Below are 14,313 nucleotides of genomic sequence, written 5' to 3'. Positions count from 1 at the left end.
CAGTATTATACACTGCAATTACCATTGTATCTGCGACCAGATGATCGTCCTTACTGGAAAAAGTCTACTGTGTTGCTATTTGACTGTGCCAAAGATAATGCCCGGCTGTTGATGATAGCCTGTTTTGAACAAGCCCAGCCTGAGGGTGCTTGTGTGATACTGCCTGCTGAAGGCTGGCATCATATTTTCATGAAATCAGTGAATGGGACCACAAATATGGATAAGCTAGAAAATTATACCATTCCACAAATGCCAACAGACAATTTTTCAACAGGACTGCACCCATTCAATTAGTCTGATATTGTGTGCGCCTTTTTTGATGATTAGGGACTGGTGGACCAACATTACAGGCACCACGCTCACCAGACCTGACGCAAATGCACTTCTTGTCATGAGGATAGGAATGGGCAAATTTTTAAAAATATCGATTTGTACTGTGCTGATGTTTATAAAAGGCGCTGGTATTATCAAGACAACGATATCAATATTTTCATATATTGTATTTTTGGTCCAACTCTTTGCAAGAGGAGTCTCAGGAGAGAAACACTTCGGATGTGTGATCTGTGCTGAAATATTGTACATACCATAAAAATATCAGATAACAGAGTTCTTTTTCCATTAAATCCCAGTGCAGTAATTTGGGTGACTTTTGTGCTCAATCTACATTAATTTTTATGGTGTGTGTATCTTTTCTTGATCCAGGCACTCAAGGGTAAAGAGATCGCACATTCTGCCTCACAGTTGGGAGCAGAGAACGGTTATTTCCACCAATCTCATACAGTGCTGTCACCAAACATGTTTGCTTTGCACCTCGTACCTATCATTTTCAATGGTAGAAATGACACACGGAAGTAACAAACTTTCATGAATATGCAGTACACATTCATTCATATACAAATCCGGTGTTCATTTTTAGTACCATATGGAATACAAAATTAAATTAAGCCAATTGTAAGAGACTTACTGTTAGATTGCACAGATTGGTGGTCACTGGAATGGGCAAGAAATCTGATGATGAGAATTATAGTTCCTATGAGTGAAGAAAAGACAGCCAATAAACATCACTTTCAGAACTTAACATTCAATATCCATTATTTATATATTGGCAAAATACATCAATATTGTAGTAAAAAAATATCGATATTTTGATGTATCAATATTTTTGCCCATCCCTACATGGGGGTTTGTAAAGAGACAAGTGTATGACACACATGTGGCTCGTATTACATTACATATCTGAGTGGCCATATTATAACAGTACTAGGACTGGTCATACCAGCAATTCTTGCAAAGCGTGACAGGAGAATGAGTATCATCGAAATCACCTAAAATTCTTAGCAGAAGAATTTCTAGAAGTGCTAATGTGAAAATCTGGGTTAGTATCAGCAGGAGTTACACTAGTTGTCACAAAAATTGACAAGTGTGTATCCTCCCATATCGGAAAAAATTAACTAATGAATGTTAAAGACTGAAGATAAAGATAGGACAATAATTTGGTTACATTGTTGATTACATGCAGGAATAATATTCACATCATATATGAACAACAAAAATTATTTTTATCTATAGGCTGCAGACATATAGTTGCACTGTTCCAATGGAAAAATATAGATGACTACAGGCAGCTATAACGAATTGCATTTATTTAACAAACAGCAACCAAAAGGCAGCCACAATAAGTTCTTAACTTTCAGAAGTGAGTACCACATTTTGTGTTTTCAGTATGACTACACATTGCAAGAAACAACTGAATGACACAGCAGTGATGAAAGAAGATGGGGTGCAGGTGAGGGCGCATGTAGATCCAAAAGTCACAATTGGTAATAATGTTAGTTTCATTTGTACCCTGAATGCATCAACTGACTACTGCTGCCAAGCACACAAGATAGCTTAATTGGCTATGAGGGAATAATGTCACTTTAAAAATGGTTCGAACAGCTCTGAGTATTATGGGACTTAACATCTGAGGTCTTCAGCCCCCTAGACCTTAGAACTACTTAAACCTAACTAACCTAAGGACATCACACACATCCATGCCTAAGGCAGGATTCGAACTTGCGATCGTAGCGGTTGCGCAGTTCCAGACTGAAGCGCCTAGAACCACTCGGCCGGCAATGTTATTCTAAAGTGTAAGTTTACTATTATTATTTTATGCACTGTTTGGTATTCTGAACAGCAGAAAAAAAAAACACATTTCAACAGTGTACCTGTATACGAGCAAGCGCCCGTTCCCTCTTTCTTTCAGCATCAGTCTTGTGCTCTTCTTCACTATCTTCAGAATCTTCCTCGCTACTTTCATCCTCCGATTCTTCTCCAGATTCAGATTCTTCTTCTTCTTCTTCCTCTTCTTCCTCCTCTTCCTCTTTTTCATCATCTTGACTCTTTTGCTTTTCTGGTGTTTTCTTTCCTACCTCCACTTTCTCCCCTTCTGATTTCTCTGCAAGAAAAAAGTACTGAAACAGATTCTTCAATGATAAGAATATGGTATGCTGAATTAGTTTACAAGATACCTGAGAGAAAACCTGATGGAAGCTACTAAATAAGAAACAAACTTGTCTCAATCATAAGCATCCTGGATATTAGACAAAGGGATACAGCCAGTTGAGCTCTTAACAGCTCTCTTTTTCTGAACACTAGGTGGCCATGTTCATATATCAACTCCATTTCAAGCAAATCAAGTCATACACTAATCAACTACACCACTACTATGTATCAGCATAATCAGTGACTAAGATGCATTTAGTAAAATGACGCAAACACGTATGCAAACACCTTCTTCGTAACAGTAGAAATAAATTTTTTAAAATGCACAATCACAGCAGAGAGATCTTCTTGCCACTTGACAAAAGAAATCGAGCAAATCAACCAAGAATTGAGCAGAAAATTACCCATACTGCAGCATAGATGGAGATGTTAGATTTTTCAGTGAATTGCTTAAGCATAGTTTCCTGAGTCTGGGAGCATAATAGTGCCACACATTTTACGAGATGTGAATATCTAAGGAAGGGGTAGTGATGGTGGTGATTGTTTCACAGGACAAAACTGTGAAGTCCTCGGTCCCTTCAAAAACAGAATGCTCAGGAGTTGCTGCAGTTAAAGCACTGGTTGTTTTCCATTCCATGAAACTAGATGCGACAGTGAAATGAGGTCCAATGAACAGAATGATAAGTATGTAGATGACTGTATTTTTTGTATGTGTTGTAGTATGACGGTGGTCTGTTTAGGAGGATTTAGACAAGGGGAGGACCTGACAGGTGGTCACTCTAGGCTGAAATTGCAGAGAGGTTCTCAACTTCGATTTCCACTTCCAACATCTATAAAGAAATAGGGAGGAGTGTTCTTGTTTATTGTAATAACCAGCCTAAGAATGGATGACATCCCAACAACAACAACAACAACAACAACAACAACTTTTTTTCTTTTTCTTTTTCTTTTTGTAAGTTCCGGCCTAAATTTCAACTCTCGTCTATTATCTTCAGCATTCTTCTGTAAAGCTGCATTTCAAATACCTCTGTTGCGTCTTGTCTGCACAGATTACCGTCCATGTTTCACTTCAAATACAAATATTTTCAGAGAAGATTTCCTAACACTTAAAGCTTTATCTGATGTTAACAAAGAATCCTTCAAAGGTTACACACTTGCACATTGTTCATTGACTACCAAAAATGGGGACATCTGAGGGGTGTAATCTTGGGAAAAAAATAGTAGAAAGTAATGAAGATTATTGGAACAGGATGCCAGGTAAGTTTCATTAATCACAAACTTTGGTAAGACATAACAGCAATTGGTGAGGCAGAGTGGTTCATACACTGGAGCACTAAAGAATCTGGTATAGGCATGCAAATTCAGATACAGATGTATGTAAACAGGCAGAATACAACACTGCGGTCGACGAGCCTATATTAGACAGCAAGTGTCTGCCGCAGTTGTTAGATTGGTTACTGCTGCTACAATGGCAGGTTATCAAGATTTAAGTAAGTTTGAACGTGGTGCTACAGTCAGCACACAAGCAATGGGACACAGCATCTCCAAAGCAGCGATAAAGTGAGGATTTTCCCATACGATCGCTTCACGAGTGTACTGTGAATACCAGGAATCCAGTGAAACATCAAATCTTCGACATCGCTGTGGCCGGAAAAAGATCCCACAAGAACGGGACCAATGACAACTGAAGAGAATTATTCAATATGACAGGAGTGCAGCCCTTCCACAAATTGCTGAAGATTTCAGTGCTGGGCCATCAACAAGTGTTAGCATGTGAACCATTCAACGAAATATCATCAATATGGGCTTTCGGCTTACGGAGCCAAAGGCCCAATCGTGTAACCTTGATGACTGCGCAACACAAAGCTTTACACCTTCTCCAGGTCTGTCAACACCAACACTGGACAGTTGATGACTAGAAATATGTTGCCTGGTCACACAAGTCTTGTTTCAAATTGTATCAAGTGGATGGATGGATGTGTATGGGTATGGGTATGGAGATCACCACATGAATCCATGGATCCTGCACATCAGCAGGAGACCTTTCAAGCTGGTGGAGGCTCTGTAATGGTGTGGGGTGTTTGCAGTTGGAGTTATACGGAACCCTTGATACGTCTGGATACGACTCTGACAGGTGACACACACACAAGCATCTGTTCATGTCCATTGTGTATTCTGACAGGCGTGTGCAATTCCAGCAGGACAATGTGACACCCCACATGTCCAGAATTGCTACAGCGTGGCTCCAGGACCACTTGTCTCAGTTTAAATACTTCAGCCAGCCACAAAATTCCCCAGACATGAACATTATTGAGCATATCTGGGATGCCTTGCAAAATACTGTTCACAAGAGATCTCCATCCCCTCATACTCTTACGGATTTATGGACAGCCCTACAGGATTCATGGTGTCAGTTCGCTCCAGCACTACTTCAGATGTGCTCGCGGGGGCCCTACGTGAGATTAGGCAGGTGTACCGGTTTCTTTGGCTCTTCGGTGTATAATAGGAGTGATTTTGTAGAGGACATAGGTAACAGATAGAAAGAAATCCAGGAAGAAACAATGGTTGAATTCGAAATCCTGGCTACAGTTCAAACAGAAGATATTTGTTGTGCCAAATCTAGAATTTGATATTTTGTTGGATGCGGATTGGCTTATGGCCATTAAAGCAAACACTTCATTCACTGACAACAAAATGAGTTTTCAGTGGGGAGATACTTAACTGAACACAGAATTCATTTAACAAACTTATATTTTGGAAGAAGTCCATACTAAGAACCTTTAGAATGTGAGTATAAAAACAAATTTCTCAAAAGTAGCTGTGTCAGAGAAAGAGAATACCAATGGGATATGTGGCAATGGTCATGGGACGACCAAGATGAAGAAAATGATTTGCTTGCATTCAGACAGATTAACCACTCAACAGCAAGAGCAACTGGAAAACCTGTTGAGCAAGTACAAGCTAGCTGGGAAATGAACGAAGATTACACACGACAATTAAAAGTAAAAGAAAACACCAAGTCTTGCAAACCTGACAGAAGTCAAAGTTGAAACAGTGGAATATTACTGAACATTCAAATATTAGATACAATAACCCCATATCATCTGTTCAAAAAGTCAGTTTGGCATAATTATGTCTAGTATTAGATGCAACAACAGTCAAACAGTTTTTGGAGTTAGAGTTTGACCGTCCTATTAACATTGAAGAGATTTTGTCCAAACTTCGGATGGTAAAATACCTCAGTACCATGGACTTTTCTACAAGATACTGACAGGTGCTACTGGATGAATCCTAGAAGTACACTGCCTTCCTATTTGAAAGAAAGTGTTATCAGTTTAGTGAGCTGACTTTTGGACTGAAATTAACAATTTCAGAACTCATTAGAGCACCCAATCAGGCATTAAACCAAGAAATAATTGGTTGTGTCATTCTGTCCGCAGATGACTTACTTACTGCATCTCAAACATGGGAAGAACTTCGTCACACTATACAAGCAGTGTTGGAAAGGTTGAATGAGAAGAATATTACTCTTAACCTGGAAAAAAGGTCAAATTTGGCAGAGCCGAATTGAAACTTCTAGGATACATTATAAGAAGTGAAATTATAAGACGAAATCTTGCAAAGGTTGAAGTCATTCTAAAATGTCTGGAATGCAGAAATAGAAAATAACTTAATCACTTCTTGGTGTAATAGGGTTCTAATAGCATTTCATGCCATATCAGACACAAAATAGTGTACACTTAACAAACCTGTTAAAGAAAGATGTATGACACCATTGGTCCTCTGACTGTATGAAAGAATTTCAGAGAATCAAGCAAGTACTAAGTGAGCCTTGAATTCCAAGCCATCCTGATTTTACAAAGAAGTTTCACATCGCTTAGCAAAATTCAGTGTCTGGTGCCGTATCAGGATTGTCACTGAACATGAATGAGGGGCAACTGATATCACCTCTGACAAACCATCATGAATTTAGTTTTTCAGGAAGGCAGATGGTAGCTGTGAAATAAAACAACTACTCAAAAATATAAGAGAGCGAGCAGCTGATTTTTGAATCAGTAAGAAATTACAAAAGTTAGCTGAAAATCCAAGATAAGAATAAAAGGGGATGACATTTTTGCTTCATGAGGGCATACCGTTAAGTCGTTTAGAGACAGAAATACAATACTGGGGAGCATGCATACCTGAGGACTATGAGATATCTTTGATCAAGTATATCCACATAGGGTAGTGTCACTATGGGCCCAAGATGCACCTAAATCGTGGGAGAAAATTACATTATTTTAACTGAATGACTTGCTGGATAAAGAAAATTTTAAAGTCTTGTGAGCTAAGTGTTAAACATAAGACTCAAGCAACTAAAGATAAATGTTATGCAATAGTGCCAGAGCAGATCTGCGATCTCGCATGTATCAATTTCTACGGCAGTACACACTAGTGATTATGCAAGTGTGGTCTGAACTCAAAGTTGTATTCCAGGGTCAAATTCTACAAGCAAGACTGAAGAGAATTATGGGCAATGAGTATTTTAAGAAAATGAGAAAACAAGGTGAACTTTTGTCACACAATTGACTACACATGTGTTTAAGGAATTATTAGTTGAACAAGGAGTATGTTATGTACTAACACCTGAATTTAACCCACAAGCCAATCCAGCAGGGTGAGTGATGAGGGAATAGGCTAGAGTATTCTGCACATTGTATAATGAAAGAGACAATCAGAGAGAGTGTATGTATGTGTATGTGTGTATGTGTGTGTGTGTGTGTGTGTGTGTGTGTGTGTGTGTGTGTCGAAAGTCACAGGAAAAGTAGCAATGTTGACAAACATTTTAAAAAGGCTTATTATTTGTACCAGAGACATTACGAGATTGTAGGGAAAAGGCAAACATAGGCTTTCGTTTTGAGAGATTGTAGGGAAAAGGCACACACAGGCTTTGGTTTTGAAAGATCCGAAAATAAAACAGGCATTAGGACTGTATAATGTGAAGGATATGTTCGAATTACTCCCTCACAAGAGGAGGTAAATAACATACAAATGAACAAAATAAAGACTTTAAGGAAACAACTGAGTCTACTATCAAGAATTGGCAAAAGAGTATTCAAATAGGTATTTGGAGGATAGACCTAAGAAAAACTATAATTTTTGGTAATAGATGGCTGAATTGATGGGGTTAAAAGGATCATATTACAAGGTTAGCAGTCCCTTAATCCTTTGTGTGTCAAGCCAGGAACAGATGCCAGTGAGGAAGGACACAAGGACACAAAAGACAAACCCCAATGACTCAGTCATATCCGAAAATCAAGAAAATCAATAGACAGAAACAAGTAGAAGGGAGAGAGGGGTACGAGGATGAAGGTGGTTAAGTTGCTCTGTCCAAAAAGCAGCTGGAGGTCCCTACAACATGTTATGCAGTTCAAAACACACTGTCTGGATCCAACTGGTGTTTCCTCAATCTCTCCATTACTGCATGAAAATGAGCAGCACAGATAGTTCACATAATGTCAGGAAACAGAACAATGACGATGAAAGAGTAAACCAATCACAGATGGAAAAGAATAAGAATTAAAATGGTGAGAAGTGCAAGTGCCAAGCTGGACCACCATGAGCCCAATGGGCCGGAGCACATGAAGGGGCACCCGTTCAATCCCTTAAGTGTCCATGAGGATACTGTGCTCTGTATCACAGAAGCGTAAAAACCACTTTCACAGTAAAATAAAATTCAGCCACTTTGGAGTTATCTGCTAGCACCAGAAGTAACGTGTCAGAAAGTTTAAGATTTTGCCACAAGATATCCAAAATTAGGGTTGTCCAGTAGGATATTGGTCACCATGATCAAGGCACCATACCAATAGTAGGGTGGATCTTCACACTGTGTCAGCCAAGTGTGGCTAATGCGAAGCCAACAGAGGACAGTAAATTCCCTGCAAGAAGCATGAAGGGAAGAATGCCACATGGTCCTGGTCACTTTTATGGTTTGCGGTTTAGTCGGACCTATCCGGATTCCAAGCCTCCAGCAATTGTCAGCATAGAGTTGATTGAAGGTCCAGTTCCAAATCCAGCATGGTGGAGATACTACAGGAGATCCTGGATAGTCATAACCAATGGGTGTCAAGGGTAGCACTGGTCAACAGTCCAGAGACAACTCAAGGAGACAGTGCTTATTAAGAATTACTCAACACAGCACGAATGTAAGTGGCCGAGAGCTCAAGCGACAGCACCCAATTCTTCAGTGAATACACCGCATCCATTCAGCATGGAGCATATTTCACTGCAACTTGGATTTGTGTAGGTAAAACTAGTTTGTCCACTGACCACAGAACCATCCAGGTATACCACAAGTGAGCCCATAAATGCATCAAGGGCATCCAAGAACAGGTGGCGAAAACCCGTAGTGTGTGTTGAGTCTTTGGCAACGGCCTTGCTGCAATGGACACACCGGTTCCCGTTAGATCACCAAAGTTAAGCGCTTTCGGGCATGGCCGGCACTTGGATGGGTGACCATCCGAGCCGCCATGTGCTGTTGCCATTTTTCGGGGTGCACTCAGCCTCGTGATGCCAACTGAGGAGCTACTCGACCAAATAGTAGTGGCTCCGGCCAAAGAAAACCATCATAATAACCGGGAGAGCGGTGTGCTGACCACACACCCCTCCTATCTGCATCCTCAGCTGAGGATGACACAGCGGTCGGATGGACCCGATGGGCCACTTGTGGCCTCATGACGGAGTGCTTTTGCTTTTTTGTGTTGATTCTTTCAGTCTAAAGGATAGGTCAAAGCAGATCTGAGGACTGGGTACAAACCCTAGAGGTGCCTGCGATTTCTCAGTGAAAGGAGGCGACAGTGGGGAAAGAGACACTGTATGTGATCAAGACTCCAGACCTTCGCCTTCATTGTAGGAGGTAGAGCCCCTACCGGGAAAAGAACACAGTAGTTTGGATGCTCAGCAAATGTGTATTGCTTAGTTGAGCAGCAGTTGGCACCTGAACTGTAGGGGAGGGATGCCAGCCTCTGCGAGTAGGCTGATCGCAGGGCCAGTCCACAACTCAGACACACAATGGTGTATCGGGTCCAGCATCCGCAGTGCTGAAGTAGATGCAGAGCCGAATGCCAGGCTCCTATCATTAAAACATGACAGGATCAGAGCTTTGTAGAGTCGCAAAAACATAGAGCGATCTGCACTTCAGCTGGTGTTTCTGAGGCAGCAAGTTCTATTACAGTGTGGCCTGCACATTTGCTTAAGTTGGTGAAGACAGGGAAGCTACGTCAACCAGGAATCAAAGACCAATCCCAAAATACAATAATATGCCACTAGAGTGATCATTTGATCATTGAGGTAGAGTCCTGAACAGGTATGGAGAGTACAATGGTGACAGAACTGTGTAACATGTTTTGGTGGGGGGGAAACCAGAAGCCATGGGTGAGAGCTCAAGAAACCTCGTCACAGCAGTAGTATGGCAGTTTCTGCATAGAGACTCTCAATCGGACTTGTGTAAAAGGTGTCACTGGCCAAACGGATTCACTGCTGGTGGATTGTATTTGGATGGTGTAAGATGATGGATATGAAAATGCATAAACGGAACACCCATAGTCTAGTTTGAAATGGAAAAGGGATCAGCACAAATGGAGGAGTGGTCTGCTCCCCAAGAAGTACCACTTAGGACATGTAGGACACTGAGGGACCGGGTGCAGTGGGCGGCCAGGTGCGACTCGTGGGAGGACCAACGAAGTTCTCTATCAAGCATGGGCCCCAGGAATTTTGTAGTTTCAGCGAGTGGAAGAGCAACAGGATCAAGATATAAAGACAGTGGAAGAAACCCACTGCATTACAAGAAATTCATAAAAATTGTTTTTTCAGTACAAAATTGAAAGCCATTGTCACACTCCATGAGTAAAAATGACTGAGACATAGCTGAAGATGCCGCTCAAGGAGACAAACCATTGAGAACTGCAATAAATCGTAAGATCACTGACAAAGAGGGAGCCAGAGGTCCTGGCGGGAGACAGGCTGTAATAGGGTTAATGGCTATAGCAAAGAGGACAAAGCTCATGACAGAGTCCTGAGGCACTCTGTTTTCCTGGATAAATGTGTGTGACAAGGCAAAACCCACACATCCATTGAAAACTCAGTCTTTTAAAAATTCCTAAAGGACAGAGGCCAGGTGGCCATGGAAGCCCCACATGTAGAGAGTACAAAGGAAACCAGTCCTACAGCAGGTAGCACAGGCTTTCTCCAAATCAAAAAACATGGCCATAGTCTGTTATTCCTGCAGAAAACCTTTCATGACAAGGGTTGACACAGTGACGAGATGGTCAGCTGCAGAACAGCACACTCTAAAATTGACAGACTTGAGCCACAACACCAACCGCGCACAAAACATATGCTCCATTCCTTGCAAACACAGCTGGTGAGAGAAATGGGGCGGTAGATAGAAGAAAGGTGTTCTTCCTTACCAGGGTATGACAGTGGCTTCACACACACATCTGGGGAATACGCCATCTGCCCAGATGCCACTGTACATCTACATCTATATCTACATGGTTACTCAGCCATTCACACTAAAGTGCCTGGCAGAGGGTTCATCGAACCATTTTCATACTACTTCTCTACCATTCCACTCTCGAATGGCACGTGGGTAAAAGGAACACCTAAAGCTTTCCGTTCGAGCTCTTATTTCTCTTATTTTATTATGATGATCATTTCTCCCTACATAGGTGGGTGTCAACAAAATATTTTCGCATTTGGAAGAGAAAGTTGGTGATTGAAATTTCTTAAATTGATTTCACCGCAAAAAGAAAACCACCTTTGTTTCAGTGACTGGCACCCCAAATCGCGTATCATATCAGTGAAATTCTCACCCCTATTGTGCAATAACACGAAACGAGCTGCAGTTTTTCAATGTCCTCCATCAATCCTACCTGGTAAGGATCCCACACCGTGCAGCAATATTCCAGCAGTGGATGGACAAGTGTAATGTAGGCTGTCTCTTCAGTATGAAGGAGAAAGTGCTTGCCCGCAGGAGAAAGGGTTTGCAACATCTGAATGTTAAGATCATGCGACCCTGAGTTGGAAGATGGGGACGAAGTGAGAGCAAGACCTAGCTCCCTCACTGTAAAGGTGGCATTGTAACAATCATGATTCTGAGAGGAGTAGGATATTAACTGAGCCCCCTCCATTCGTTTCCAATGGAGGAAGCCAGGATGACAGTGGGTAGAGCTCAAATCTCCGCAAAAAAGCAGCCTCAGCAATGGTGTCCACAATGACATCATCTGCTATGGTCAGGCAGGAAATTGGAAAATGGACCTTGGTCCCAGAGAGCCATTGAACGTTGACCCACATGATGGGAGACAGAGTGAAACTGTTAAAAGAACCAGTAAATGAAATCCAGCAAGCTTTTTTATTATCCCAAAGAACGCGACGACATTACACATGCGACTGTTTATAACAAGGAGGAGGAGGAGGAAGAGGAGGAGGAGGAGGAGGAGGAGGCAAGCAATCACCCTAATGAGCATCCCTACCCCAAGTAATACATTTGGCAATGTTTTTACAGGACATTCGAGTGTGGCTGTAAAGTTTACAATGGTAGTAATGCATCATGTTTGGAATGTACAGTCAGGCTGTGATGACGTCATAGCCTGCTTTGATCTTCGATGGAAGGACTAATTGATCAGCTGTGAGAAAATGTGTGCACGTAGGAACTCAGGTGGCATCAACCATTTTCGTTACCCGATGCACTGCAGTGATGCCCTGATCAGAGGGTCAAGTTTGGATATATCCCTTGGTCAGACCATCAAGCAAAACCATGCAAAGAATTCAGCATTCGGTGGGCCTCAGAATGAACAGGATTGCCATGGGGAGACAAGATGTAAGCAGTTATGGGCTTAAAAATCACAATCAGTTTTCAAAAGCAAAACTCCATTACATAGAAGAGAGCAAGATTTCACTTGGCCAGCAACTGCATCTACAACTTTCTGAATAATAACCAGATTAACTGTAGTAAAGGACTGACCTCCTCCAATAGGTGATACCATGAGGAACCAAGGTGAAACTAGCAGAGACTTCGAATCTTTATCCTCATTCTGTTTACATTTAACAGACAGAGACTGAGATAAAGGTGAGTGGCTCATAGCAAAAAAATACCCCATGATTATCAGCCCTTCCAACTGGGGACCCTCGGAGGGGGAAAGGAGGGGGGGGGGGGGGGGCGCTCACCCGCCTTAGGTGATTGTTCACACCTCAGGTAACATCACCTGAACTTCTACAGAGGGACTACTTGGCAATTTAGGAAGGTTACAGCTCAGACAAGCACCCCTCCCTGCGCCTGGCCTGCATCAGGAGATACAAGCAGATTTTTCCTTCTGAGCCAGGAGCTGCAAATTACTTGTTACCCAGTCACCTGTTACACGTCAAACAGATAGGCTGACCTTCAGAAGTGCACAGGAAGGAAGAATAAACATAGAGGAACATCTAACAGCAAAGTGGAGGAAGGGTGTGAGACGGAGAATGAAGAAAGAAAGAACAAACAGACGAGAGACTGTTCTGATGCCGGTTTATCGAAACATCAGAATACATTCTCAAAAATACCCCAGGCATGTTCCCGAAGGGTGGGGAAAAAAGACAGCAGGATAAATAATAAGGTTCCAGGTGATGTGTTGTAAATGGTAAAGGAAGTTGCTCTACCCGCTTTTTGAGGACACGAAATGCAGGCTGACAATCCTCAGATGCAGAGGCTCAAGCATAACAAAAAGTAAAATGTTAAACAACAGCATCTGGACATCATCATTCACAGAGATACGAATTACAATCGCAGGGTACTGGTCCCCATAGAGGCATCCAGAAAGGTAAATGGTCAAATATGACCCATTGCCACACTGAAGTGTGTGAGAACACCAGTAGTTAAAAGGCAAATATCAAGATCTGCAAGCAATTTTTTCACAGCTTCACTGTGGTCAGTAGTCATAGTTCCTCCCACAAAGAACTGTAGGTGTTGAAGTGATTCACTATTAGGAAAGGCGAGGAGAGTTGAGAAAACATTGCAGACAACCTATTCCGAGACACTTCATCATCAGGAGGGTTATACATTACGGTAAATTCAAGAGATGTTTTTACACAAACAGCCACAGCCTCCAAAGTTGTGCTGAATGGCACTTGTTTCTGTAGAGAGAGACCAGAATGTATGTGGAAACACCAGCCGATGATCTCTCATCGTCAGTCACAATTTGACACACTGCTGTAGGACCACAAACTATTCTTTTAATTCATTATTCTAGGCACTGTCTAAGGATTATCAAATAATCTTATTTTCTAAATTTTGGTTAATTAATTCTTCATGAATTATCTGAGCCACTCATCAATTATTCAGCATTCCTCTGTAGAAATGCATTTCAAATGCCTCTAGTCTTGTCTTATTTGCACTCTTGATCATCCACATTTCACTTCTGGACATGTCTACACTCCATACAAATACTTTCAGAATAGATTCCCTAACACTTAAAATTTTATTTGATGATGATACATTTCTTTTTCTTTTTAGAAATAGCTTTCTTACTATTGCCAATCTTAAATCCTCTCTACTTCAGCCATCACCAGTTATTTTGCTCCCAAATTGCAAAAACTTGTCTGCTCCTTTCAGTGTCTCATTTCCTAATCTAATTCCCCAGCACTGCATTGTTTTATCACACTGCACTTTGCTTTATTTTGTTTATGGTCACTTATAATCCCTTTTCAAGGCCCTACGTGATTACTCTGCAATTCACAATAAAGTGCCTGGCAGAAGGTTCAATGAACCACCTTCAAACTGTCTCTTTACCGTTCCACTCTCCAACGGTGAGTGGG

The 14,313-nt window shown here is 41.5% G+C and overlaps 1 protein-coding gene across 3 annotated transcripts in view; it reads right to left on the bottom strand.

Moving 5' to 3' along the window:
* The window catches only part of LOC126356206 (eukaryotic translation initiation factor 5B), a 406,256-nt gene that overhangs the window by 275,989 nt on the left and 115,954 nt on the right, over positions 1 to 14,313 (bottom strand). For all 3 annotated transcript variants that reach the window (XM_050007014.1, XM_050007012.1, XM_050007013.1), the window contains exon 8: positions 2,208 to 2,437. In XM_050007014.1, coding sequence (XP_049862971.1) covers positions 2,208 to 2,437 — 230 coding nt within the window. The remainder of the gene's footprint in view (positions 1 to 2,207; positions 2,438 to 14,313) is intronic.

This window comes from Schistocerca gregaria, chromosome 3, assembly GCF_023897955.1.
Source record: "Schistocerca gregaria isolate iqSchGreg1 chromosome 3, iqSchGreg1.2, whole genome shotgun sequence".
Classification (NCBI taxonomy): domain Eukaryota; kingdom Metazoa; phylum Arthropoda; class Insecta; order Orthoptera; family Acrididae; genus Schistocerca; species Schistocerca gregaria.
Note: the sequence above shows the minus strand (reverse complement) of the source record. Positions and strands in the feature narration are given on the sequence as shown.